General features: G+C 37.7%; 15 protein-coding genes and 1 non-coding gene across 16 annotated transcripts; 9 read left to right on the forward strand and 7 right to left on the reverse strand.

Moving 5' to 3' along the window:
* Nucleotides 1–23: 23 nt before the first annotated feature.
* Nucleotides 24–701, reverse strand: NCAS0D03230 (uncharacterized protein; the record flags this gene model as incomplete). The annotated part of the gene is made up of 1 exon (XM_003676217.1): nt 24–701. One exon carries the CDS (start codon nt 699–701, stop codon nt 24–26), a length of 678 nt encoding a protein of 225 aa, XP_003676265.1.
* Nucleotides 702–868: 167 nt separating this feature from the next.
* Nucleotides 869–2,440, reverse strand: SDS23 (Sds23p; the record flags this gene model as incomplete). Its single annotated transcript, XM_003676218.1, has 1 exon — nt 869–2,440. The coding sequence occupies one exon, from the start codon at nt 2,438–2,440 to the stop codon at nt 869–871; it is 1,572 nt and encodes a 523-aa protein (XP_003676266.1).
* Nucleotides 2,441–2,987: 547 nt separating this feature from the next.
* OLE1 (stearoyl-CoA 9-desaturase) lies at nt 2,988–4,481 on the forward strand (the record flags this gene model as incomplete). Its single annotated transcript, XM_003676219.1, has 1 exon — nt 2,988–4,481. One exon carries the CDS (start codon nt 2,988–2,990, stop codon nt 4,479–4,481), a length of 1,494 nt encoding a protein of 497 aa, XP_003676267.1.
* Nucleotides 4,482–4,547: 66 nt separating this feature from the next.
* Nucleotides 4,548–6,383, reverse strand: MON1 (guanine nucleotide exchange factor MON1; the record flags this gene model as incomplete). Its single annotated transcript, XM_003676220.1, has 1 exon — nt 4,548–6,383. One exon carries the CDS (start codon nt 6,381–6,383, stop codon nt 4,548–4,550), a length of 1,836 nt encoding a protein of 611 aa, XP_003676268.1.
* A 942-nt stretch (nt 6,384–7,325) lies between these two features.
* RPS2 (40S ribosomal protein uS5) lies at nt 7,326–8,102 on the forward strand (the record flags this gene model as incomplete). The annotated part of the gene is made up of 1 exon (XM_003676221.1): nt 7,326–8,102. One exon carries the CDS (start codon nt 7,326–7,328, stop codon nt 8,100–8,102), a length of 777 nt encoding a protein of 258 aa, XP_003676269.1.
* A 451-nt stretch (nt 8,103–8,553) lies between these two features.
* NAB2 (mRNA-binding protein NAB2) lies at nt 8,554–10,116 on the reverse strand (the record flags this gene model as incomplete). Its single annotated transcript, XM_003676222.1, has 1 exon — nt 8,554–10,116. The coding sequence occupies one exon, from the start codon at nt 10,114–10,116 to the stop codon at nt 8,554–8,556; it is 1,563 nt and encodes a 520-aa protein (XP_003676270.1).
* A 726-nt stretch (nt 10,117–10,842) lies between these two features.
* GPG1 (Gpg1p) lies at nt 10,843–11,250 on the reverse strand (the record flags this gene model as incomplete). The annotated part of the gene is made up of 1 exon (XM_003676223.1): nt 10,843–11,250. One exon carries the CDS (start codon nt 11,248–11,250, stop codon nt 10,843–10,845), a length of 408 nt encoding a protein of 135 aa, XP_003676271.1.
* A 338-nt stretch (nt 11,251–11,588) lies between these two features.
* PRP43 (DEAH-box ATP-dependent RNA helicase PRP43) lies at nt 11,589–13,988 on the reverse strand (the record flags this gene model as incomplete). Its single annotated transcript, XM_003676224.1, has 1 exon — nt 11,589–13,988. One exon carries the CDS (start codon nt 13,986–13,988, stop codon nt 11,589–11,591), a length of 2,400 nt encoding a protein of 799 aa, XP_003676272.1.
* Nucleotides 13,989–14,174: 186 nt separating this feature from the next.
* COQ8 (protein kinase COQ8) lies at nt 14,175–15,662 on the forward strand (the record flags this gene model as incomplete). The annotated part of the gene is made up of 1 exon (XM_003676225.1): nt 14,175–15,662. One exon carries the CDS (start codon nt 14,175–14,177, stop codon nt 15,660–15,662), a length of 1,488 nt encoding a protein of 495 aa, XP_003676273.1.
* Nucleotides 15,663–16,042: 380 nt separating this feature from the next.
* Nucleotides 16,043–16,146, reverse strand: NCAS0Dtrna2W. The gene is made up of 2 exons: nt 16,110–16,146; nt 16,043–16,079 (listed from the first exon to the last, which is right to left on the reverse strand). It is a non-coding gene; the product is annotated as a tRNA-Trp (tRNA).
* Nucleotides 16,147–16,522: 376 nt separating this feature from the next.
* On the forward strand, nt 16,523–17,317 carry NCAS0D03320 (uncharacterized protein; the record flags this gene model as incomplete). Its single annotated transcript, XM_003676226.1, has 1 exon — nt 16,523–17,317. The coding sequence occupies one exon, from the start codon at nt 16,523–16,525 to the stop codon at nt 17,315–17,317; it is 795 nt and encodes a 264-aa protein (XP_003676274.1).
* Nucleotides 17,318–17,683: 366 nt separating this feature from the next.
* On the forward strand, nt 17,684–19,558 carry CDC20 (ubiquitin-protein transferase activating protein CDC20; the record flags this gene model as incomplete). The annotated part of the gene is made up of 1 exon (XM_003676227.1): nt 17,684–19,558. One exon carries the CDS (start codon nt 17,684–17,686, stop codon nt 19,556–19,558), a length of 1,875 nt encoding a protein of 624 aa, XP_003676275.1.
* Nucleotides 19,559–19,829: 271 nt separating this feature from the next.
* SNF4 (AMP-activated serine/threonine-protein kinase regulatory subunit SNF4) lies at nt 19,830–20,798 on the forward strand (the record flags this gene model as incomplete). The annotated part of the gene is made up of 1 exon (XM_003676228.1): nt 19,830–20,798. The coding sequence occupies one exon, from the start codon at nt 19,830–19,832 to the stop codon at nt 20,796–20,798; it is 969 nt and encodes a 322-aa protein (XP_003676276.1).
* Nucleotides 20,799–21,276: 478 nt separating this feature from the next.
* Nucleotides 21,277–23,472, forward strand: NCAS0D03350 (uncharacterized protein; the record flags this gene model as incomplete). Its single annotated transcript, XM_003676229.1, has 1 exon — nt 21,277–23,472. The coding sequence occupies one exon, from the start codon at nt 21,277–21,279 to the stop codon at nt 23,470–23,472; it is 2,196 nt and encodes a 731-aa protein (XP_003676277.1).
* A 346-nt stretch (nt 23,473–23,818) lies between these two features.
* NCAS0D03360 (KH domain-containing protein) lies at nt 23,819–25,156 on the forward strand (the record flags this gene model as incomplete). The annotated part of the gene is made up of 1 exon (XM_003676230.1): nt 23,819–25,156. One exon carries the CDS (start codon nt 23,819–23,821, stop codon nt 25,154–25,156), a length of 1,338 nt encoding a protein of 445 aa, XP_003676278.1.
* Nucleotides 25,157–25,460: 304 nt separating this feature from the next.
* On the forward strand, nt 25,461–27,485 carry SLD3 (Sld3p; the record flags this gene model as incomplete). Its single annotated transcript, XM_003676231.1, has 1 exon — nt 25,461–27,485. One exon carries the CDS (start codon nt 25,461–25,463, stop codon nt 27,483–27,485), a length of 2,025 nt encoding a protein of 674 aa, XP_003676279.1.
* Nucleotides 27,486–27,498: the final 13 nt, after the last annotated feature.

Genomic DNA, 27,498 nt, shown 5'->3' on the forward strand with positions numbered 1-27,498 from the left:
TTAATACATTGATAGTACATGATTCAATGGGTCCTCGAATCATCATCATTTTCGTCATTGTCCTTGGAGATCGCGATGACAGACACCATCAGGGCTGACGCTAAGATGGCGATAGTGAATGAATCGAATAATTTACCCTTATTATCTGGTGTTCCCTCATAGACATCAACCAATTTACATTTTTTAGCATGAGGGTGCAATCCAGTGATGGGATAATATAGTCTCTTATCGTTCCTTATGAATTCCCTTGGACCAAAATTGCCAAAATTCAAATAATAATCCAATTGTTGCAACGGCAGTGGCCATTCAACCCAGGGCATTCTCTTATTATCTGTCCTTTGTCTTATCGTTTCCTCAATAAGATCCAATTCCAATTGTTTCAAAAGTGGGAACTTTCTTTGCAGTGTCATGTAGGTGATTTTGCCAGGGAATACGGATTTGAAAAGTTCATTGGATTGTACCATTGATGTAAGTTGTGCCTTGTAGTTCAATTGATATTGCTTATCGTCTTCTTCTTGGTTTATGGAATTCGGTTGAAAGAGGGACCATACGTCACGTAACGACGTTATTATTAAGTTTTTCGTTGTGGGGTCATCATCTGTGATGTTATTTAGTCGTTTGGCTTGCTTTTGAAGAAGGGATCGAGGGACTGGTCTACGTGCAAGTGTAGCATTGAGTCTTATTAATGCGGGACGTACCATTAATATTGTTTGTTTTCTCGATGATTTGATGTGATAGGATAGATATGTTAGTCTTTCAGTACGCGATAAAAATATAACGTTATATTAAAACGAAGCTTAGTAAAGAAATAAATAAAATAAATAAGAGAAAACTATATATAAGAAAGCTATACGTTATGTACGTACAATTATTGAACATGACCTCTTGCTCTTCTTGCCGTTTGTGGATCAATTTGTTTATGATCAGTTTGTTTCCTTGTCAATAAATTTAAGATATCAGTTAATGAAACGACCCCAATTAATTTTCCTGCTCTATATTCTGTTTCATATAAGTTAGGTGTTGGTGCTGTTACTGGGGAGTCCAATGATGCTATGATGGGTGAATTAGTCAAAGAAGATGATTGTGAAGAATGTTTGGATTTGGATGGAGATACAGGTATGTTTGTAGATACAGTGGATGCTGTGGTGTTTGCTGTTGATGTATTTGGTGGTTGAACAATCCATAGTCTATGAGATTGTGTAGCTACTAATTTGGCTAGGGTTCTACCCAATGAACTTGTTGGATACACATGGAAGATGGGGAAAGAATCTTTCCCATTTTCCAACCCTCTTGTATTTAATATGACGGAGATGAAGTGACGACATGTCTTGTGTAACAATGGATATTGCGATGTTCTTGTAACATGCTTGACGTCTGTGACTGAGATATTACCAATTAAATTTCCCTGTGGGTCTATCACGGCGATCGATGAGATACGTTCATGATACATCTTATATAGTGCGTCGATCAAAGGTTGTTCACCTTGAATTGATATTATTCTTGATCTTCTTAAATTTGGAATTGAAGGAGCAGATTCTGCGGTAGGTGATGTTGTTTGATGATGGTGATGATGGTGAGTAGAAGGTTGTTCGATATTACTAATTTTCAAATCTTGTAAAGATGAATTAAATAGTGGTTGTAAATCTTCGAATAATCTTGCATTATCCCAGAGATATTTAACCAAACGACGTTGTGATAATATCCCCTTTATTTGTTGATCATTATCATCAAAGATGGCGATTCTATGTACCCCGGATCCCAAGATGGATATCACTGTGGATAAATCGTCCATTTCAGATAATTTGACAAAGGGATTCTTTGGAGTGAGACGAATTATATCACCCACTGATACCATTTGACCGTTTTGGCAATCTCTTGTAATCTTCGCATCGTTAACTTTAATCTTATTTAATACTAGTAATAAGTATGCATTCAAATCGTTATAATCAAAAGTTAGCCAATTTGCATTGAAATCTGAAATGGTATCTTCATTTGCGTTTAATTTGACAGGTAACGATGTTAAATGATGTTTAATTAAAGTGTTGAATGCTTCTTCGACGGAGACGGATCCTTCAATGGTAATTAACTTATTTTGTTCTATCAATTGTGATAATTTAATTGTTTGCCATTTCTTATTGTATGCAGGAGTACCAGTAGGGTTTGTATTTGATAGAATGGGTACTGGTTGAGTTGCGGTTGATACGGTGGATGAGTTATTGGAGATTGAACCTGGAGGAGATGCAATACCAGTTTCGTCCTGGAGATTATTAATTTGCAAAGATGAGACCGAGAGGGAGGAGATGGAATTATTTGAGTTTTGTGATTCGTTTGTGGTAGAATGATGTAGTTGAGGCAGTTGAGATAATTGCGGGGGTGTAGAGAGCATTTCCACGATGGATGTGTGTCTCAAGCTTTGAGAGTTTTCCTTTGTGCTGGGCATAGTATAATGAGCTATTTTGTATTTCAATGCAGCTGATACGATAATAATGAACAGTTATTGTTGTTGTTGTTTGAAGCACCTATTAGATGGGGTGAATCATCGATCGGTTCATAGAAAGAAATCTTATTTCATGTTTTATTTTCATTTTTTTGAAAAAAATAGAGTAGGGCTTGAAAGAAGGCTAAAGTTAGGGCTTCATGTGTTAGGGCTAAACTTAGGGCCAATAATCCGGGTAACAATCAAACTCCGATAACACCGTAATTCCGGTGGCTCTTAACTCCGATGATATTTCAATAGCAAAAAAAATAAGCGCTTATCCAAAATTAGCTTGGCTTTTCGCTCAACAATAAAAAACCATATACTGTAAAATAACATACAATCAACAATGGATGGATAGATCACATTAATAATGCCTCAACAGTTGACACGCCAGCTCAACAAGCCTTGCACCCATTTCGGTATATAAGTACACCCCGGAGTCATTCCCATCGGACTATTCATCTCTCATCTTACTTCTTGCAATAAGTAATAACAGCAACAACCAACCATGGCTCCACAGATAACAACTAGATCCTCCGTGGAGGTAGCAACCACCCCGGTCCTATCAAATGACATAGAAACTGTAGATCTTATCGAGGCTAACATCGTCGCTTCAGGTGCCAACAAGAAAACAGTCCGTGTAGTCAACGGTCTTGGGTCCCTTATGGGATCTAAGGAAATTACACAATTAGACGACTCTATAACAGCAAAGGTTCAACCTTCTACAACGACATCTGGGGAAAAATTACACATATCCGAACAACCATGGACTCTTAATAACTGGCATCAACACATAAATTGGCTTAACATGGTCCTCACAGTGTTTATCCCAGCTATTGGATTCTATTTCGCTCTATCAGGTAAAGTACCAGTAAGGAAAAATGTGGTACTATTTGCCCTCTTTTATTACGTCGCTTCTGGTATTACAATCACTGCCGGGTATCATCGTCTATGGTCTCATCGTGCATTCGAAGCACGTTGGCCATTACGTCTATTCTTCGCCATATTAGGTGCCGCTAACGTACAAGGTTCCATTAAATGGTGGGGACATTCACATAGAATCCATCATCGTTACACAGATACTCCCCGTGATCCCTACGATGCTCGTCGTGGTCTATGGTATTCTCATATGGGTTGGATGTTAATGAAACCAAACCCAAAATATAAGGCTCGTGCGGATATATCTGACTTGAACGACGATTGGATTGTTAGATTCCAACATAGACATTATATTCCAATTATGATTCTCACTGCATTCGTATTCCCCACTTGGGTCGTCGGCAAATATATCTCACCTGGAGATTACATGGCAGGGTTCATCTATGCAGGAATTCTTAGAGTATTCGCCATTCAACAAGCAACTTTCTGTATTAATTCATTGGCTCATTTCCTGGGAGATCAACCATTCGATGATAAGAGAACCCCAAGGGATAATTGGATTACCGCTTTGGTCACGTTCGGTGAAGGATACCATAATTTCCATCATGAATTCCCCACTGATTATAGAAACGCTATCAAATGGTATCAATATGATCCAACAAAATTATTCATTTATGCTACTTCCATATTGGGTCTTGCCCTAAATTTGAAAACTTTTGATGCAAATGTCATTCAACAGGGGATAGTACAACAACAAGAAAAGAAAGTCAATAAAATGAAGAATAAATTACATTGGGGCCCCACTTTGGATGAATTACCAGTTTGGGATAAGAAGGAATTCGTCGAACAAGCACAACTCAATAAGAATCTAGTGGTCATCTCAGGGATAATTCATGACATATCAAATTATATTCCAGAACATCCAGGTGGGGAATCTTTGATTAAGCAAGCCTTGGGTAAAGATGCAACAAGAGCATTCCAAGGTGGTGTCTACCGTCATTCCACCGCGGCACAAAACGTATTATCTGAATTGAGAGTTGCTGTTTTGAAGGAAAACGGGAATGCCGCTATGAATTTTGTCAAGAGAAGAGGTGAACAATTTGACAAGAATAAGTTTGAATGAGTTTTTTTGCAATTTTTTTATTATATAGACATACATATATTTTCAAACATATATACACACATGAATCTAAAATATTGCTCCATCTTGAATAAACAATCGCGATTCATTACGTCGACACCATGATACAATCTTTTGTGCACTTCGAAGAATCATTTCTTTATCAGTTACTCCATTGTTACAAATAACATATAATTCAAACTTGGGCGTGATCCAACATAACCCCATCATACGAATATTTTCACGTTGAAAGTGCAAACTGGTATCATCGGGCAGAGCTTCTTGTTCTTCCTCTTCCTCCCCCCATTGAATATAATTCAAAATGGACCCATTCAACTCTACACCATCATCAGAAGTAACTGTATTATGCAACTGCTGATAGTAATTCTGCAATTTCCTTTCATAACTCAACCTAACAATCTCCGCCTCCTCACTCAGCTCATCTTCATTCTCATTCAATTCCAACTCGGGCATCACATATTGTACATGTCTCTTTGATTTATAAATGAAATGATGAACCAACGGTGCCGGAACATCTCTCACTCGGAATCCTCTTGAATGAACAATATAATCGAGCAACCCATCCTCACGCAGAGAATCTACTAACTTATTCCCAAAGACTTTCAAAGGGAAGAACGCATCCTTTGATGCACTGATCAAAACGAGAACAGGTCGACGTCCCTCAGTTTCCTCCTGCTCACTCCCATATTCTTGTTCATCGCTTAAAAACTTGATATAGCAATATAGAAACCCGCTGGAATTGAATTTGGGGAAACAGATGGGAACCCATAATTCCTGTGTGTTATCAATGTTTTGAAATTGATTCCAGATCAAAGAGAATAACAATTGTAAATCTGTTGTGTGTAAGGTGTGCCCCCTGGGTCGTAATACAGAACACATCTTGTTGTGGCTAGATACAATAAGGCCATAAAGTAGTGTTCCTCGGGTGATCTCATCGTGTGAAGTGGCTTGCGTTAATTGTTGTAACATTTGTGTATGGATTCGTGTACGAATACTCTTTCTTAAAGGTAGGCATTGTAAAGAGTTTATTAAGAGATCTGGATAGAGTTTACCGTTCATTAAATGACATAATTCTCTTAGATTTTCAAAATCAGTGGGTTCAAGGAAATTTCGTAAATCAAAATTATCTCTCTTGGTAAATAATCGGCATAATTGTCTTTCGTTCAATGTGGATAAAATGTAAGAATGTAATAAATCAAGCTGCTTCAGAATTTCATCCGAGGTTTCCCCTCGTTTTGAGTAACCCATGAGTAAGATCGGAGACTTGTCCAAGAATATGAATTTCAACCCAGAGACGTTAGAATTTATCATTTTCAAATTTGATGAATTGTTTAATTTGAAATAATCAATGATAGTAGTCATGATCCCCATTAACGAACTCACTTGACGATCATCATCACCAGCATCATTATACATGGAAAAGATAGGTTTCCCGGCAGACGTAAATATGAAGAAATTCTTGTCGTAATCGTCTGTCTTTTGAAAAACATTCGGTATCTCATTACTAACAATGGACCTCATCATGGTATGATTACCTCCACTCAAAGTCCCATCAAATGAGTATATACTCTCATTCAATCTTGTCATCAAACTGGTAGCCGCATCATTATCATCATTGGACATATGGATAGAAGAAAGTGGCGGTGGATTCCTTAAATCGGCCAATGATCTCATGGACCCAACAAAGGACGCATTCGTTGATCGTGGTAAGGCGTTCATAGAGGTGGCAGGCGATAGTGATGGTTGGAATATGGCTGTTTCATTATTGATGGAAATTGAAGTGGTCGGATCTGATGGGCGTCCCCTAGACAGTTCATCCTGGTTGCCCTTCTTAGATGCTGGAATTAGATGGGTATTATCGATATAATTCTCATTGAGATTCATTGAAGAGGTTTCTGGGTCATTTGTACTCTCTTCTTTGCCAACATATATATGTAAAGGTGGAATGGTTTGACAATGCCAATATTTTCCCTAGTAATATACATACGCGCCAACCCCAAGATTATTGAGTCACGTGCCCTTGACACACATTAAAGATAGTTAAACGATAGGAAGATGTACTTAATGGTAAGATGATCTATATTGCGTCTGTAACAGCTTGCAATTGAATATCCAAGACAGAAATAATCTTCCTGCCATTAACACTTGTGACTACAAAAGGATAATTTTTAGCAACGGCCTAGTAACCCAATGCCATTAGATGGGTTGCCAGCTAACAGGGTAAAACACCGAAGTGCAAGTGGGATCATAGCTGAGACGATTATTCTTCTGATCTAAAGATTGGTTTTTTCCCAAGATCAGTGAACTGTAGCAAAATTTTATTACCAAAATATAATCTACCTGGTTGCTCCATGGGATATCAGGACAGAAATTAACCAATCTAAGAAAAAGAAATAATACTTGAATTCAATGGAAAGTTGTTGAACACTCTAAAATACCATTTACTGTCAATTAATCAAAAACGTTGTCTTCAGCCAATTCAACAAAAAATGTGACGCTTCAAAAATTAGAAAAACCAATTTCCAAGACTGTTTATTTTTACAGTGCGGTGTTGAGATGTTCAATACACCCAATCACTCTGTGAAAAATTGTTTCTTGAAAATTCAATTTTCTTGGAATTCGCGCCAAATCGCAAAGACGCATCCGAAATTTCATCTGAATAAGTTAAGAAACTAATAATCTATCCAATCAATGGCATAGTGTGTCCTAGTCTTGTTCCCAGTTTCAGATCACCGTGTTTTAGATTGTCGATTGAAAGTTACCTACATCAACTTTCCGTGTCCCATTCCGACTTAATTTAATTTACTAAGCAAATCAACAATAACAATGTCTGCTCCACAAGCCCAAGGTCAAGGTCAAGAACAAAAGAGAGGTGGTTTCGGTGGCCGTAACAGAGGTCGTCCAAACAGAAGAGGTGGTAGACAAACCGAAGAAAAGGGTTGGGTCCCAGTCACCAAGTTGGGTAGATTAGTCAAGGCTGGTAAGATTACCACCGTTGAAGAAATCTTCTTGCACTCTTTGCCAGTCAAGGAATTCCAAATCATTGACACTTTGTTGCCAAACTTGCAAGATGAAGTTATGAACATCAAGCCAGTTCAAAAGCAAACCAGAGCCGGTCAAAGAACCAGATTTAAGGCTGTTGTTGTCGTTGGTGACAGCAACGGTCACGTTGGTTTAGGTATTAAGACCGCTAAGGAAGTTGCTGGTGCCATCAGATCTGGTATCATCATCGCCAAGCTATCTGTTATTCCAATCAGAAGAGGTTACTGGGGTACCAACTTGGGTCAACCACATTCTTTGGCTACCAAGACCACCGGTAAGTGTGGTTCCGTCACTGTTAGATTAATCCCAGCCCCAAGAGGTTCTGGTATTGTCGCTTCTCCAGCTGTTAAGAAGTTGTTGCAATTGGCCGGTGTTGAAGATGTCTACACTCAATCCAACGGTAAGACCAGAACTTTGGAAAACACCTTGAAGGCTGCTTTCGTTGCTATTGGTAACACTTACGGTTTCTTGACTCCAGACTTATGGACCGAACAACCTTTGCCATTGTCTCCATTGGATGTTTACTCCGATGAAGCCGCTGTTCAAAGAAAGAAGTACTAAGCGTATGATATATAATAAAATTTTATATAATTAATTATTTTTTATGCTTAATAAACTATTTTTGTACATTTAATCTGAATTCATTCCCTATGTCGTAAGATTAATTGCCACTGCTTGCTTTCTTACCAGATGCATACTGAGATGAGACATGGGCAACGCTTTAAAAATGAGTTTGGTTGAACAACAATTCTGTCAAAAACTTTTGACAGATAAGTTGACATCTTATTACGGCAAGTATCGTTACAACAAGGACAAGCAAGTTTACCTTAAGCTACAGTGCATTTACAATACTTATATAACAAGAAAAAATGACAACCAATTATGCAAAAGGTTCTTTGTTTTAAATATAGTTTTTTTTTTATTTTGTTTTTATTATTATTATTTGATATTTGTATAACACAATCGATAAAAGAGCAATCGATAAGACAGCAATTGAATTAAAGTATAGACCTTAATTCATGTCTGCGTCTTCACTCACACTTGGGAATGGAGCTTGACCGTCTTGATTTGGAGCAGCTTGAATATGATCCCCTTCAGGTAAAGCAAAGGCCCTTTCATTTGTGGGGCCGATTTGGATCTGTTGCTTGAAACCAGGTTGTGCATTATTATTTCCGTTGGGAACCTGTCTTCCCTCTGGATGCCTAAACAAACAATTTGGGTTCTTACAATCGATACCAAATCTACAATCTTCATTGATTGGGTGACTGAATAAACAGTCTAATCTGGTACAATTGGCACCATCACGGCACATCACGTGAGAACGTGCATGTCTAAACTTACAACGCTTATTAGTACAACGGGTACCATATTTACATTGTTCCAAAACTTTTTCCACTGGGCCATGGCTGGCTGGAGCAGATTGGAATGGGGTTGCTGATGCGGCCGTTGGCTTCTTAGCACCACCCATTGGTTGCACTGGTTTAATCTTTGAGATGGATGAATGGGCCTTCTTACATTGTGGATCCTTACATTCTAAATTATTAGCACACCACATTAAATCAATAACCTTGGCATCTTCATTAGCAGGCGTTGGATGACCAAATGGACAGGAAGGATTGGAACAAACGGCACCAAACTTACAAAGAACGATACCTGTTTGAATTGGCTTCGTTCTAGCGGCAAGCATAGCGTCTCTTCTTTGTCTAAATTCTTCACGAGTCTTTTCAATTTCTTTCATTAACTCTTCATCTTCTGATGGATGTAAGTATTCACATGTTCCTGGTGGATTTGGACAATTTGGATAATTTTCACAAACTTTAGTTGGATGAGCATGTGGACACGATTTACCCAATGGACAATGAGGGAATACTTTACAACGACCTTCCTTTTTATGTCTGACAAAGTTAACATTTTCATCATCGGCCATACCTAGTGCTCTGGCTAAGGGATTAAATCTGGTACCACGAGTGTTGTTACGGATTCCACCACGAGCACCACCACGAGCACCTCCCCTGCCGTTCTTACCGATACCACCACGAGATCCACCACGACCACCTCGTTGCGGTTTGAAATTATCTCTGAATTGGAAATCTTCATGAGCTGGAGTTGAAGAAGAAGGACCAGTTGGAACAGAGACTACATTGGCAAATGCAGAAACCATAGGAACTTCCACTTTTGGAATAGCTTCTGGCTCTTGAGTGGTGTCCATACTACTACTATCTTGGAAACTAGGTTCTTGAATAGCAGGTGCAACCTGAGCTTGTGGTTGGCCTTGACCAGCAGCGGCAGCGTTCATTTCACGTATCTTAGCCACGATAACTTCAGTAGGTTCACCCTGTTGTAATGCTTCTAAGGCAAAAAAGGTTGTTTGAACTACATCCATTAACGTCTCTGTGGATAGGGTATCAAATAGAGTTGATAGTTCTGTAACTACACCTTCGACAGTTCCACCATTACTAATCAACAGAACGATATATTCGGCAACGTATTTAATGTCTTCATTGAAGTTAGGGATCCCATTTAGCTTTTCAGCAACAATGGTCTTTAAGCTTTCGTTATATTGTTCTTGAGACATTGCTAGGATAGATGTTTCTTGTTTGGTTTGTTACGACTGTAAGGTAAGATTCCTTTAATGATGAATCGGAGTGGTGAATCCTTTTATATTTTCACGTTGATGGAACAAGAAAAAGGAAAAAGAACAAATTGGAAAAATCATAGCTGACGTTTATTTACAAAAAACCTTTTGTCAAGCGCGGGTAACAATATTTTGGACAGATCAACAATCATATGGATTAGACTCTAGATAATCACAGATCAGTTAACTTGAATAGTGGTTTTCTTTTGGGGTATCTTTAACTTTTAATTTACAAGCAACCAAGAACAAGTTTTTACAAGGGAAACTAGGCTTGTATTCAAAGCTTGAGGTTAGAAGAAGCTTCAGTTGATATATATTTCCCAAGTTGATAAATTCTATACCTTAAATTTTATCCCAAACGTACCTTATATTGCATTCTTATATATTCAAGAAAATGCTTTTTCTGGACGATACCCAAGAAACCTCCAGAAAAATTGTCAAGCTTGGCACTTTGGAAACAGTTATTTTTGCAGCGATGGGGCCAAAGCTATTTTATTAAGATTAACTATAGTTCTTTCATACTGTTATTCCTATAAACTAAAGGTAATTGTATTTATGATTCTTACAAAGATGAATTCAAAGTAATGAAATATTTTTCTTGTATTTATAATTATTGAATGCTTTCCATAAACACCAGTAAGTGTAAACTGCTAAAGCCAAGCTTTCCTAATGCATGGAGCCTCTCCTTGGGTACAAGGTCAATAAATCTTCTGCACGATCAAGTTCATTACGTAACTCTAGAAGTAGGTCTTCAATATCCCATTCTTGTTCTGCTATTCTCGACGTAAGTGCATCTCTATACATTTTTCTAGCCCGTTCCCTACTATTCAATAGGGAAATCAGTATATTAGGTAACACAGAAACCACAACCTCTTGTGTCACCTCAGGTTGTTGATATATGTAAATTTGTTCCGTTATTGTATGCAGTTCTCTTGTCACGTTGGCCAATGACTCTTGGAATTTGGTGTGTACCATCATATCTGCGAGTTGGTCATTATATCTCTGTTGGAGCTCATCTTCCCCCTCTTCCTCTTTTGGTCCACTTATAACTACAATAGAACGCCTATAACTCATGATTTACTTGACTTTGTTTAATATGTGGATTTTAAAAGCTACCTTTCCTTTCTGAACTTCAATTTAAAACGTTACTATATTAATAATGTCCCTTATAAACACTGGCCTAAGAGAACCAAATAGCTACTGCTTGGAAACATTTATACAAAGAATAAATCGATCTTGATCCGAAACCCCTGAGAGATCAGAACAAATCACGCGAGCATTATTTTTCAAATTTCCGTTTCGGAGTTCTTGTTAATAAGCGGTTAGTTTACTCTATAATTAACCTATATTAACGTTACATTATACACACACATAATGTCTTTTATAAATATACATGGTTCCAGGAAGTTGCATTACTTCTTCTCCTTTTTACTCTTCTTCTTGTGCTTGTCTTTACTACCACTTATTTCACTGATTCTTTCCATCTTTTGTTGAATTCTTTCTAGTGATAATTTCACATCACCCTTTTGGAAATTATCTAAATCAAAATAGGCAGGTGCCAGTTCAATTAGCCATTCGGGTCTCACAGATGTAACCGTCCTTATATAATTCTTAGACGTTAGCACAAATTCATTGTATATGACCCATTCGGCATCGTGTCCCAACACTGTACTTGGGTGGATCAACACATCTTGATTATCTTTAACGGTAATGTAACCCTTACCACCAGATCTCTTCTTAGCAACTTGCATGAAGAAACCGGAAGCTAATGCCTTTCTAATATTATCAAAATATCTGGCACTTTCGTAATCTGTGGTATTCAACTCCAGGTTATAACGAACCATTAATCTCTCCAATTGGCTACGAATATTATCGGCTGCAGACAAAGATCTATAATTCAAATAATGATCGCGGCACCACTTATGAATACCGTATTCATAAGCTTCATCTGATTTGAATCCATGATACACATTTAACAAAGTAATATGATCACCGTCTGGGTGGGCAAACACATTCTTAGCATCATCTGCACGTTTCTTGTCCTTTGAGGGACGAATGAAAACATTTGGAATAGACAACATGGCCACAATGGTTAAGATTTCTTGTGAACATTGGAATTCAAAAGAACCAATTAGCATCACAGCTAACATAGGATCTAGTGGGAATTGAGATGCTAATCTACCTAAGGCGGTTAAATTACCCTCATCGTCAAGACATGCTAAATAGTTCAATTCTTCCAATGCTCTCATCATAGTCTCTGGTGCTGGTGGATCCATAAAATCAAAATGAACTAAATCATCAATACCTAATTTTTTCAATTCTAACACTGTTGATGATAAATTGGAACGTAAAATTTCAGGATAACTTTGTTCGATTAATTCCTTTTGGAAAGCCTCTTCCGTATATAGTCTGAAACATTTCCCTGGTCTAGTACGACCAGCACGACCGGCTCTCTGTTGTGCAGATGCCTTGGAAATAGGAGATACTAACAATGATTCCACTCTAATTCTTGGATTATAGACTTTTTGCTTTGAGAAACCTGGATCCACCACATACACAATACCATCAATAGTCAAAGAAGTTTCCGCAATATTGGTAGAAACAACCACCTTTCTTCCTGGTCTACCATTATGTGATTCAGGAGCAGGTTCAAAAATACGCTGTTGTTGATGAGGTGGTAATGAACCATATAATGGATATACGGATAAGGGACCACATCCTTCATCCCTAACTAATTGATCACCTTCTAAAGATATTTTCCTACAGGCATCTTCAATTTCATCTTCACCAGTGAGGAAAAGTAAAATATCACCAGCTTCCTCTGTAGCATGAATTTGCAAAACCGTACGAATGGCAGAATCAAGATAATCTCTTTGAAATTCAGGAGTATAGTAAAGTTCCACTGGGAATGTTCTACCAGGGACGGCTAACAATGGAGCATTACCAAAGTAACGTTGGAACTTTTCAGCATCTAAAGTAGCAGACATAATAATAATTTTTAAATCTGGTCTTCTTTGGACAACTTGCTTCAAAAGCCCCATAAGGATATCTGTGGCCAAAGTACGTTCGTGCGCTTCATCTAAGATGATACAGGAATAACGGGTTAAATCATGATCTTCCATTGCTTCTCTTAATAACATACCATCGGTCATATATTTCAAAATTGTCTTATTGGAAGTTTTATTCTCAAATCTAATAGAATAACCAACTTCTTCACCCAATTTAACATCCATTTCTTCAGCGACTCTCTGTGCCACAGACATGGCTGCAACACGTCGAGGTTGAGTACATGCGATTTGCGTATTTTCTAAATGTGGCATTTCATCAAAAAGAACAAATTGAGGAATTTGAGTGGTCTTACCAGAACCGGTCTCACCAACAAACACCATAATTTGATTCTCTTGATAAATTTTTAAAAATTCTGCTCTTTGAGCATGGACAGGTAGATCACGTCTAATCTTCAAGATATCGAAATATTTAGGTGTAAAGTCTCTACCAGTGAATGGGTTCACTTGTGCATTTTCCAAAGCTTCAGCCTGCTCGGCAGTAGTTTGATGGCGCACCAAGCCACTGAATTCACCTGCATCATGATGGGTTAATGGGGATGGTGGTGGGATTGGATGTGTCTTTAACTTTTCTTCAGCAATTTCAGCGGCAACTTCAGGAACTGATGTCTTGACTGGATCTGGATGCTCGTGTTCTGAAAGTCTTCTTTTGGAACCCATATTTGTGACGGAGTGTTTGGTTGTGTTAAACTTTGTAGCCTTAGACATAATACTAATTGTACTATTGAAGAATAATATCAAGCTCATCTCATCGGAAAGGGAAAATTTTCAAATTTTGAAATTTTTCGAGAAGTGCACGTGACTGAGCGGGAAGTCTAAAGGGTAAACTGACTACATAATCTACATATGAATAGGATCTCATTTGACACAGTTACGAGGTAGCGACTTCCAGAGGAACCTAGAAGAAGTAGAAACTTGATTAAACCTACCTTAATGCTTACAAGGAAACTGGGAACTATTAGTTATACCCAAAGAGTCTCTATTCAATTGGCACGTAGAATACCAGTGTCTTCATATTCATCCAGTTCTCATGGAGTTAGCAAATTGAGCCGAAAAAGTGAGGATAATGATGAACAAAATAATAACAACAAACCCCGAGTACTGGAGAGTTCAAATGTTCCATCTTCCAGAATATCACGTTTATTCCATTATGGATCTCTGGCAGCAGGCGTTGGGTTAAATGTGGCTGCTCAAACTATAGCTGAGGTATCAAAGGGTCATTCTCCCTCATTTAAGTCTATGATTTTATCTGATGCTAACATTGATCGAATTACAAGGAAATTCTCTCAAATGAGAGGTGCTGCATTAAAGATTGGACAAATGATGTCGTTTCAAGATGACAAGTTATTACCAAGAGAGTTATATGAAATTTTATCTCGTGTACAAAATAGTGCTAATTATATGCCTCAGAGACAATTGGATAAAGTGATGAAAAGAGAATTAGGGCAGGATTGGCAATCGAAATTTGAATACTTTAATAATATACCCATGGCAGCTGCCAGTATTGGCCAAGTGCATTCCGCTAAACTAATAACTGGAGAAGATGTTGTCGTAAAAGTTCAATATCCTGGAGTAAAAGATTCCATTGATTCTGATTTGAATAACTTACTGATGTTGCTCACAGCTTCACGACTATTACCAAAGGGTTTGTTCTTAGACAAGACAGTTGCCAATGCTAGAGTAGAATTAAAATGGGAATGTGATTACCTTAGAGAAGCTAAAGCGCTACAAAAGTTTGAAGCATTAGTAAAAGATGATCCTGTCTTTGTTGTTCCTCATGTTTATGAAAATTTAACGACAACAAATGTACTCACTATGACACGGATGAAGGGAACACCAATTATGCAACTGAACTCGGCCGGCACCTCACAAGAAAGAAGAGATTTCATTTCTGAAAACATCATGAGGTTATGTCTTGAAGAAATTGCGACTTTTAAATACATGCAGACAGACCCTAACTGGGCAAATTTTCTTTATAATGAAAAAACAAACAAGATAGAGCTGTTAGATTTTGGTGCCTCCAGAGCATTCTCGGATGATTTTATTTGTAAATATAGAAAACTTCTCACCTATGCAGTGGAGAAAGATCGTGATGGCGCAGCTCGGATGTCGGTAGAGTTAGGGTATTTAAATGGGTTAGAATCACAAGCAATGATTGATGCACATGTAGATAGTGTAATGACATTGGGTGAGCCATTTTCGGGTACCATTGATAAACCTTTTGATTTCAAAGATCAAACCGTTTCGGATAGAATTAGAGGAAACATAGGGCTAATGCTAAACGAGAGATTATGTCCCCCACCAGAAGAGACGTATTCCCTTCATAGGAAATTCAGTGGAATATTTCTTTTATGTGCCAGAATGGGCGCTTCAGTTCATTGTGCAAAACTATTTAGGGACATATTTTATCTCAAGGAATGAAGGAGGTGTCTATATATTGATATGAATAATGACTTTTTCGATCTTGTAAATATTAAGATATTTCATGTAGACTAATGAACAGACCACAAGATCTGTAATTTACCCCCCAAAGGGCTGGATCTCTTGAGAGAATAGTGTATTAAAGCAGAATAATTTTGCTTAAAATGTGCTGTTTCTTCACTTTGGGAACTGTGATATATTTGAACGTATGGACAAATTGTTCGGTCTCGTTTAATTCAAAACAGTGTTTTTTATCAAGACAGTAACATTAAGTAAGTCAATAAAAATATAACACAGTCAGGGAGTATGGTTGGTCAATTATTTACTTATTGTAAAGATTTTGAGTGGCATCAACTCAAAAAATGTGAAATAAAAAAAAATGAAACGGACAGGAATTGAACCTGCAACCCTTCGATTGCAATTGTTTCCGAAAATTTCCAGAGTTTAACTGGAGTCGAAAGCTCTACCATTGAGCCACCGCTTCATCTTGAAAAAGTACAGCACTCCTGATTTCCCTATCCTAAAAAACCGGTCACGTGAGTAAAAGTTTATTTCTCTTCTTATTTAAAGAACACTGCTATACATAAATATTGAGGATAAGAAGAAGGTACTACTGTACCTACATATTGCTAAGACACCCTATATACACATCCATAACTTCTTCCAACGAACGAACTCAGAATGATTGTGACAAATTTGGTCGTTTCTTTTTATTGCGGAGTGGCAGCCTGAAAAAAATCAGTTTGACTCATAAATTTGCCTTTGATACTGGAAGATATAAGATGAGCTGCGTATATAAAAGGATACAGATCCAAAACAATTTAGAAAGGTAATTTTATTCCTGAACATTTTCTATAGCAATGCTACCACCGCAAGCAATAAACATGCCTCCATTTACTCATACAAGCAGAACCACAGATTGTGATCCCCTTATGGATATCATAAAAACAGAGTCCCTTCAATCTTTGAACTACTCGATCTCCAAATCTATACTTCGAGTGGTTGACCATCTTATGGAAAACCTTTTGTATCCAAATGATTTTGTTGAGTCTCCCGGCGCAGTAATAAAAGAATTATTTTCCTCCAGCGTAACTTCTTTGAAGGATATTCAAATACGCGATAAATTTCAACAGGAAGAAGCTATGCTTTCTAATGGGACAGTTTTACTTCTTTTAATTTCAGCCAGAAAAATAGTTCAAACGATAAGGACCATGAGCGTTGATCCTTCCAACTATCATACCATAGAAACCAATTTACTAGAATTAAGAGATACATTGAATTCAATAAGGACGCTGATGGACGGCTATCTGAAATTTATGAAGAATAGTGCATATGTTGGGCAAGAAGCATTGAACGATGAGCTAAGGCAATGTGTCGAATATATTGATGAGTATTTATCATTGCTTGCAACCCCAAAGACACTTACGCCGGAGTTATTGAATAAAATTAACAAAAGAGTAACCGCTGGTGAAATACGGGTACTTTCCAACTCCAATGTGTTTAAAGACTACTTACTCTTTTTGGGGGAGAAGGGAAACGGTGCAGTACTATCGGTATCTGCAGCCCTTGACTTAGAAGATGTAGATATGACATTTGATGAATTTTATGAAGTCAGACAGGAAGTCCTTTCAATATCAACTAGAAGAATCTTTTAAATAGCATACATACATTAAAAGCTCATTAATGGATGGCTCTCTAATACAATAGTAATAATTGCGCCAAACTGATATTTCCCAAAGTGGAAAAATGTAAATAAATCTATATATGAAATTTGTAACATTTGGAAAAAATGGAAAAGGTGAAATCAAAGAGGAGCACCAAAGTTAGAACAAAAGGACTGAAGGCTGGAGAACTAAGGAGTAAAGGGTCATAGGCGAGCAATTGGTTTAGTTTTATATTTTTCTTCTAATACTAATTATTATTTTTAGTTTGGAAAGAACCAACCCCACCCATCCTTTGAGAAGAAAGAGTTACACAATTAGCACGACACAGACACAGACACAGACATACTTATTTGAAATATGATCGAGAATACTGAAAGGACCAACATGGCAAATAATGCTCATCGCTCTGTTTTATCCATTACATCCCCTGCCAAATTAAACATCATTTCATCAGATTGGTCGAGAAATAAAGATAAAATTACAAAGAAACCACTGAGGAGATCCAACTCATTGAACATTAGAAATGGAGCAGGTTGTCAAATCACTGGTAAAACAATCTCCAAATCATATGCGAGACCAGCATTACCAATTGCTACACCACCAATACTGATAAAGAGGAATTCTTCATTTTTTAAAGAAAGTCTTAACTTTGGATTAGGTGATGGATCCAATTCAAGATCTGTATCGACCTCTCCTGAACGTCAACCGAAAAATACATTAGCTAGTAATCCCTCATTGATGACAACAAATTCAATAACGAGTACTATTCAAGAAGCGGAAGAATCATATACCGTTAACACAGACAGATTTATTCCCATACTACAAGGTACCTCTCAAAATAAAATAGACTCGGAACAATTAAGCGACGAATTACCACCACCAAATGCATCGCCTACGGCTCATCTAAGAGCACAAACAAAATTGGTATTTAAACAAAATGTTGCCGAGGCTTGTGGTTTAGAAATGAATCAGAGAATCTTACAATATATGCCACCTCCACCAACTGCATCATTCAAAAATGGACAAGGTTATCATTTAAAGAAGAGAACTCATTATAATTATCAACAAACGCCAAATCTTCCCAATCAGCCAGAATTGATGAAATTGCGTAAGATTAATACTAACCCAGAAAGAATTCTGGATGCTCCCGGGTTTGAAGACGATTTCTATTTAAATTTACTAAGTTGGTCATCCAGTAACGTATTAGCCATTGCATTAGATACTTCATTATATTTATGGAATAGCGCTACGGGGAACGTCTCTATGTTAGTAGATTATGGCGACATCTCCGTGACAAGTGTCATGTGGTCAGATGATAATTGTCACATTTCCATTGGGAAAGATGATGGGAATACAGAGATTTGGGATGCTAGTACAATGAGACTAGTGAGAACGATGAGATCAGGATTGGGTACACGTATAGGGTCACAATCCTGGTTGGGAACTTTAATTGCTACGGGTTGTCGTAGTGGTGAAATTCAAATCAATGACGTGAGAATTAAAGATCATATTGTAAGCACATGGAAGAAACACCAAGGTGAAATTTGTGGACTAAGTTATAAGAGTGACGGTTTACAATTGGCATCAGGTGGTAATGATAACACGGTTATGATTTGGGACACAAGAACGTCGATGCCTCAATGGATTAAGAGAAATCATAATGCAGCAGTGAAGGCCTTGAGCTGGTGTCCGTACATTCCAAATTTACTTGCCACAGGTGGTGGTCAAACAGATAAATATATCCATTTTTGGAACAGTACCACTGGTGCTAAGATGGGATCCATTAATTCAGGATCACAAGTAAGTTCCCTGCATTGGGGACAAAGTTATAATTCCAATGGAGTGATGAATCGTGAAATTGTAGCCACTGGTGGGAATCCCGACAATGCGATTTCCGTCTTCAATTATGATACGAAGTATAAAGTTGCAGAGATAAACCATGCGCATGAGGCAAGAATTTGTTGTTCACAATTATCGCCGGATGGTACCGTATTAGCAACAGTAGGAGGTGATGAAAATCTGAAGTTCTATAAAGTGTTTGAACCTAGACAACAAGAGGTGAGTAGAACGAAGGGTGGAGTGGTGACAGATGCATTAAGGTTGTTTGGGGAAAGCGATCCCATTTCAGGGATGCAGTCAACGATGCCCAATATAAAGAGAGAGTCTAGCTCGACAGCGAGGAGACCCACCTCTTCTTCCGGAGCAAGAACAAGTGATTATTTAATCAGATGATTCATTTAACCACAGAGCATATATATAAATAAGTAAATGATAGCCAAAACTAATATTAATAACAACATTTTAAGCCGTCGGGTAATTTTCGCAGATTTGTCTAACGAGCGGTCGAAAAAATGGGAAAATTGCAGTAAGTTGTCAACCCAAGAAGCATCAACGTTTGCAAGAAAGGGGCCATATTCTCAATCTTAGATAACCTTGTGCCCATATACATGGATAGTACTCCGGAAGAGTAATAAACGACTAAACTAAATTATTGATTTGAGCCATGAGCATTTCCAGAGAAGCAGGCGAGAAGATTTTGGTAGAACAACGACTTGCGGTAGAGTCCATTCGAACGTTTTTAAATTCCAAGACTTCCTACGATGTATTACCTGTCTCATACCGTTTAATTGTTTTAGATACGTCTTTGTTGGTGAAGAAATCATTAAATGTGTTGTTACAAAATAATATCGTTTCTGCCCCCCTATGGGACTCACAAACGTCCAGATTTGCTGGTCTTTTAACCTCTAGTGATTTTATTAATGTCATACAATACTACTTCTCAAATCCTGATAAGTTTGAATTAGTAGATAAGCTACAGTTGGACGGATTAAAGGATATTGAGAGGGCTATTGGTGTAGATCCGTTGGATACGGCGTCCATTCATCCTTCAAGACCATTATACGAAGCATGTTTGAAAATGATGGAGTCTAGGAGTGGTAGAATTCCATTAATCGATAAAGATGAGGAGACACATAGAGAGATCGTCGTTAGTGTTTTGACTCAGTATAGAATATTGAAATTTGTTGCACTAAATTGCAGGGAAACACATTTCTTACAAAGACCCATCGGAGAATTGGATATAATTTCCCAGCAGAATATCAGAAGTTGTCATATGACCACGCCGGTGATCGACGTCATCCAACTATTAACTCAAGCGGGCGTTTCCTCCGTCCCCATTGTGGATGATAATGGATTCTTGTTGAATGTTTACGAAGCAGTGGATGTGTTAGGATTGATCAAGGGGGGAATTTATAACGATTTATCATTAAGTGTGGGTGAAGCACTTATGAGAAGAAGCGACGATTTTGAAGGTGTTTACACGTGTACCGTGAATGATAAACTATCCACCATTATGGACAATATTAGAAAATCAAGAGTGCATAGATTCTTTGTAGTGGATGCCAATGGCAAATTGATGGGGGTGTTAACTTTGAGTGATATTTTGAAATATATCCTACTGGGGACCAACTGATTGAACGTGTCCTTATCGGGATTCATTTTTATGTAAACACATCGGGACGTTGGCCCATGCATATGCCTTATACAGTATATACGTAAATTATTTAATGATTAGATGTCAAACACGAAACCGTTACCATGCGTAACCACCCCACGTAAATCAGAGTAACGCCATTTGAGGTGACACATAGTATACATACGTATTTATTGTAAGGTTATTATTGTGGGTGTCGGTCATATAAAGTCCTTGATTAGTAAGGGCGATGCGATAAAAAATTGGTCAGCATTTGAGGAGTATAAGACAATGACGTTTTGGTTTCTGACAGCCTGGCATGTCCCATATATAAGTACTCTCTGGAGCACGGCCGTTATCCAAATATTGCAAGTTACGTATTGACATTTGAAGCTTGATAATCTAGTGTGCGTAGAAGTTGCCTGATCTCATCTATTTTAACACCAATTTGATCTGCCAAGCTAATCAGAGTTCAAATATGTCAACGCTACCAAGCAGTTCTGAGACCAACGCAGAACCTCATCCAACGGTCGCATGGGATGATAAACCCGCAATCAAACAAGTAACTCTAAGAGCGACACTGTTGGGCCTAACAATCGGTTCTTTAGTCCTGATCTCCAATTTTCAGTTCGGTTTACAGACAGGTTGGGTGTCTATGATGTCCCTACCGTCAGCATTACTGGCATGTGCATTCTTCAAACAAGTATGGCCCGCATTCTTTCCTGACTCTCCCCCAATAACGGATGTGGAGACTGTCTTTGTCCAAAGTATGGCTGTTGCCGTCGGGACGGGACCTCTAGCATATGGGTTTGTCGGTGTCATCCCTGCCATTGAGAAATTCTTGACGTTTGAAGAAAGTGGGGGGTCAAGAACGCAAGGTGAATCATTTACATTGAATCAATTATTACTTTGGTCATTGGCCTTGGCCTTCTTCGGAATTTTCTTTGCTGTTCCATTGAGGAAGCAAGTGATTGTTAGAGAGAAATTGCCCTTCCCCAGTGGTAGTGCAACTGCTATCTTAATTGCCGTTTTGAATGGTTCCGAAGTACTTCAGGAGGTTTCTAAGTCAGAATTGTTAGAAATGAGAAATAGAAGACTAGATCAATGCCCGGAAGTGTTAAGACCAAACATGGGAGATGATTCTAACGAGTTACTACTCGCAAATTCTGTTCAGAGTGATGGCTACGACTCTACAAGTAATGACCTTGAAGAGGAAACAACTGAAGAATCTGGAACTTATAAAGAAAACATATCAATACTTATAAGAACGTTTATCCCGGCATCTGCTTACACGATAATATCATATTTCTTCCCTATATTGAAGGCGATTCCTATATTTGGGACTTACCTCTCAAAGAATTACCTCTGGGAGTTTCAACCATCTCCAGCATATATTGGTCAGGGTATAATTATGGGATTGCCCACTGTTTCATACATGATGGTTGGGTGTGTTCTAGGTTGGGGTATCTTAGCACCTATTGCAAAGTATGCAGGTTGGATTCCACCAGATGCTGATGTTCATGATTGGGAAAGAGGTGTTCAAGGATGGATCCTTTGGTGTTCGTTATCTGTGATGGTCGCTGATAGTGTTGTTGGTTTTATTGTCATCACAATTAGATCTATTGTCAAATTCCTTATGGTAGATGAGAAAAAAGTTCTTTTAAATAAAGTATGGGATGATTCTTTTGAATCAATGCTTTTAGAGGAAGAACTGGCAATGAATAGTGTTAAATCAAGAACTTCCAGTGTAAGAAGAAACGATTTTGTTAGATTAGTAAGTGCAGATGATGACAATGAAGTGGATTCAAAACATCTGGTAAAATACACAACTGTTCTCAGTGGACTTGCTGTTTCTTCCATACTGTGTATATTGTTTGTGATTTCCATCTTTGGTATAGAAATAATTCCCCTATATGCAATGATTACGGCATTGATAATTGCCCTATTCTTATCTATCCTTGGTATTAGAGCATTAGGAGAAACTGATTTAAATCCAGTTAGTGGGATCGGAAAATTATCACAATTAATATTTGCATTGATAATACCACGTAATCATCCTGGTGCTATCCTGGTTAATTTAGTAGCTGGTGGTGTTGCAGAAGCCGGTGCACAACAAGCAGGTGATCTAATGCAAGATTTGAAAACTGGTCATTTACTAGGTGCATCACCAAGAGCTCAATTTGTGGCTCAAATCATTGGTGCAACATGGTCGGTAATTTTATCAAGTTTGATGTATATTTGTTATAATAAGGTCTATACTATTCCAAATGAGCAGATTAGAATTCCAACGGCAGTTGTCTGGATTGATTGTGCCAGGTTGGTAACAGGAAAAGGATTGCCGCATAAATCCATGGAGTGTGCTCTAGTATTGGGTTCTATTTTTGCAGTTTTGTCATTGGTTAAGAACGTTTACAGAGACAATGAAAGTGCCGAGAAGTGGTTGGTATGGATACCATCTGGAGTGGCTGTTGGGGTTGGTATCTACAACTCACCAAGTTTCACCATTGCAAGGTTTATAGGTGGCTACCTCTCACATATTTGGTTGGAAAAGCATAAAGGTGATATGAATGCCAAGACAAAGATGATCATTTTCAGTTCAGGATTAGTTTTAGGAGAGGGTGTTTGCAGCATCTTCAATATGCTTTTCACGAGTATGGATGTTCCACATTTTTAATTTGGTCTTTAGCCCACGTTGTTGATGAGATACTAAGAGATTATAAACGAACATATATAAATGTATAGAGATATTATAATATATTCTTTTATTTCAGACTGAAAACTTATTTTGTAAGGACTTACTTACTGCGATTGGATAATCAGGGACGCTGACGTCCAAATTTGACCGTTTTCGTGTTTATTCCATTCGAAATTTCTCAGCCGGATGATTGTCGTATTCACAAAATTTAGCAACTATCAGGAAAACACAACGATAGTTGACAAACAAGACATCCGAACAGACCGACCAAGATTGTAAAGTCGTTCCATAGAAGACTCACTAAAGGATATTACGCATTGAGAACATGAGTGCTATTGAGGGCGTAGTTTCTGAGACATCTAATATGTTAAAAAGAAAGAAAGAAGATGGTGTGGGTGAAGGGTTAGAGGCCGCCATAAAGCGAGTTGCCTTAGAAGATGAAGTAAAGGATAGTGAGTCGGTTGTTATTGATGAAGTGTCTGTTTCAGATGATAGTGTTGTCTCGCAAGCTGAGCAAGAAATAGAAGAGAAATTCCCGGAAGATAACGTTCATCTAAGAATGCTGTGCTCAGTGAAGGAAGCCTCGTTGGTGGTAGGACCAAAGGGTGAGTCTATTTCAAAAATAAAGAAGGATACCTCAACAAGAATAAATGTGTCAGAAAACATTAGGGGTGTTCCAGAAAGAATAATATATGTTAGAGGAGCTTGTGATAATGTTGCCAACGCCTATCTAAATATTGCCAAGGCTATAAGGAAAAATGAGGGAATAATTTTCCAAGGACCTGAAGAAGATGAGAAAGACAGAGAGGAGGGGTCACAAAGTAAAAGCTCGGATGAATTAGTGACGATCCACCTTCTAATATCCCATCATTTAATAGGTTATATTATTGGCAAACATGGATCTAGGTTAAAGGAAATTGAACAAACGAGTTCATGTAAGCTTTACGCATCTCCAGATCAATTATTTTCGTCTAATGATAGAATTCTGACGATAACAGGGTTTCCTGATGCGATTCAAAAGGCAACCCGGTGTATTGGACAAACAATTCTCGATTGCCACGAATCAACTTCAAAGAAAAGAGCAATATTTTATCAGCCTTCCATCGGATACTCTGCGTTGTCGAATTCGTCATCATATTATGGCTATAATAATCAATCTCAAAGATTTTATCAATTTAACAAGTACAATAGTTATCGTTCTAGAAGAGCTCCAAGATCTCCACCAGTAATGATGATACCGACCCCGGTACAGCCCATCCAAGTTACTAATCAAACTCTTAAACAACCTGTCTATACTGCAGAAACAGTTGCAAATGCAACTTCTTTTACTCCAAACTTCGTACTTCCAAATGTCCGCATTGTTAATACTATAATATCTCAGTCAGGAAATAATCAAGACTCACAACTGATGTCTGTGCAAAGAGAAATCTACATTAATGAAGAATTTGTTGGAAATATTATAGGAAGGGAAGGGAGGAACATCAATTCAATAAAGGAGACGACAGGGTGCTCAATCTTTATAGATGACCCTGTCGAGGGCTCATATGAAAGAAAGCTTGTCATCAAGGGGACGCAGATGGGATCCCAAGCTGCTATCATGTTGATAAGTAATAAAATTGAGATGGATAGGATGAATTCAAAGAGAAGAAATAATAGCAAATGAATGATACGATGCTCTAAGGGCAAATAAACACAGCTATACAACTATACAATAGGAAGTATGTAATTATAGATGAATCCACAATGTGGTGGAAACATGCTTTAATAATAAAGACAATTGAATATATTAAAGATGAATTTCTAAGTATTAAAGTAGTATTATATAGCATTTCAGCTCTTGCAATATCCTTCGCGGCACTGAAAAATAAATTCCTTGCAAGGTAAATAAATGTCAATCCTATCTTGAAAACAGGTTCAAGATATTTAAAATACTCTGTATCGAATGAAAAGTGAGGGACCATCATATCATGGATACCTGGTCATATCTAGGGTCTCTAATTAATATACCGAAAAGCATAATCCTTAATTATGATAGTGTAACAGTTATTCAAGCTGAGACCATACCGACAGTTCTAACAGAACATTTTGGAAATGACCCTACAACTAAACACATCTTAGAAGATGACACCCATCGATACCATTTAGTTGAAAGATATAATAGTCAAATTTATATTGATTGGGGCGTCAAAGAATTAGATCTAACAACCATACAATTTGACCAAAAAGAATTGAATGTAGCGAAAATCTCTAAAGTACCATATCCAAATCCTAATATCGAGAACTTCAACATAAAGATATTCTTCCCATTTTGGGAAGAAGATTCTAATCCAGAAGTAGAGGAAAATATTAAACTTAGTATGACCCCACCAGGAGACAAACAGTCTCCAGTTAAGATTGAAGCAGAAATTGCTAACCCCAGAACTTACTTGGAAACCAAATACTACGAAGCTCTTTTTTCAATTCAAATTCCACTGGCTTACTTTGTTAAATCAAACTTGATCCGTTTCAAAAATATGTGCAGGACCACTTACAATTCTGAGTTTGAAATGGCGTACCAAGCTACCTTATTGGATATGCTTCTAACGATACCTAAGTTTGACCAAAGACATGATTTGAATGCATTAGTATCAAATTCTATATTTACCAATCCAATTGCGCTAGACTGCAAAGATGCATGTCTCAATAAGTACCATTTATCTAGAAACATAGAACAGCCCAGTACACAGCTGTCAGATTTATCATTTGTCTTAAAAGCCCGTGAATTGAAACTTCAAATTGTTATATTATTGGAACTAATCTACTTAAATGGGAGAGACGATAATTTCAAGAACTTCGAGAGGAGGTACAAATCAAAATTAAAGAAAAGAGCATTAAATGTTACGAGGATAGCTACGAGAAGAAACAAATTGAACAAGGAGCATAAAAAGGACCCAAATACGAAGAAGGATGAGGAAGTTTCACTAGATCTTTGTGAACAGTTGGATGTATACTTGGATAAGTTAAATATCGTGGACATCCTACTTGGTTCTGAGGTTTCGAACCCAGATTTAGAAGCTGATAATAACCCAATACATGAACAAAAGCAAAATATATTAAACAAAAATAAAGAGGCGTCATCTGTTGGATTTGCGAACTATGTTTTAATACCTTACTTTGTCAAAAAACTACCTAACGCAGTAAGCTTCATCATATCCAAGCTTAAAGGGCCCAGCTTGAGAAGCAAAGGACCTTCACTATCAAGAACTTCACATAATACTCAAACTGATGCAATACAAGTAGCATTGAAATCACGAGATGAAACAGGTAGTAAAGAAATCTCTCAAACGTCGACAACTGCCAGTTCTATTGTCTCCTCCCCTACACGAAAAATATCTAGACCCTCTCTAAATAGAACGATGACTATAGGTTCACTAACATCTGATCTGTTGAATACTAGAACCAATTCGAACCTTACAGAATTTTTGGAATCTGATTCTCAATCATTAAGAAAACCTTCACTACTATCCAGAACGAAATCAGATCTTGTGATGAATAATCTACAAAAGCGACAATTGTCGGTCAACGACTTGACCGCTAGCAGTAAAACAGATGACTTTGCCTCCAGAAAGAGTTCAATTATATTTGATGGTTCTCAGTCTTCAGTAAGAAAAAAAATTCCTTCATTTCAAACTCAATCTTTTAGAAGAGTGGGGAAATTCAAGAGCAAGACATCTCCCACCATTATTCCAGAAACATCAAAGCATGAGTCACCAAGTAATATGGTTCAGGTTACTGCAACACCGCAGATTAAAGGTAATAAAAACACCCCTCGTAAAAGAGGGTTGTTGCATCAAATAGTGGAATCACCCATTGATTCGGTAACAATTTTACAAACTCCACGTATACCTGAAGTATCACCTTTGAGCAAGGCAATAAAACCCGCACCTGATAAGGATAATAATGAAACCATACCTCCTAAGAAAAAGATTCGTAGGAGACTATTTGCACCTTAAATAGATGATATAA

Source organism: Naumovozyma castellii, chromosome 4, assembly GCF_000237345.1.
Source record: "Naumovozyma castellii chromosome 4, complete genome".
In the NCBI taxonomy this organism is placed as follows: domain Eukaryota; kingdom Fungi; phylum Ascomycota; class Saccharomycetes; order Saccharomycetales; family Saccharomycetaceae; genus Naumovozyma; species Naumovozyma castellii.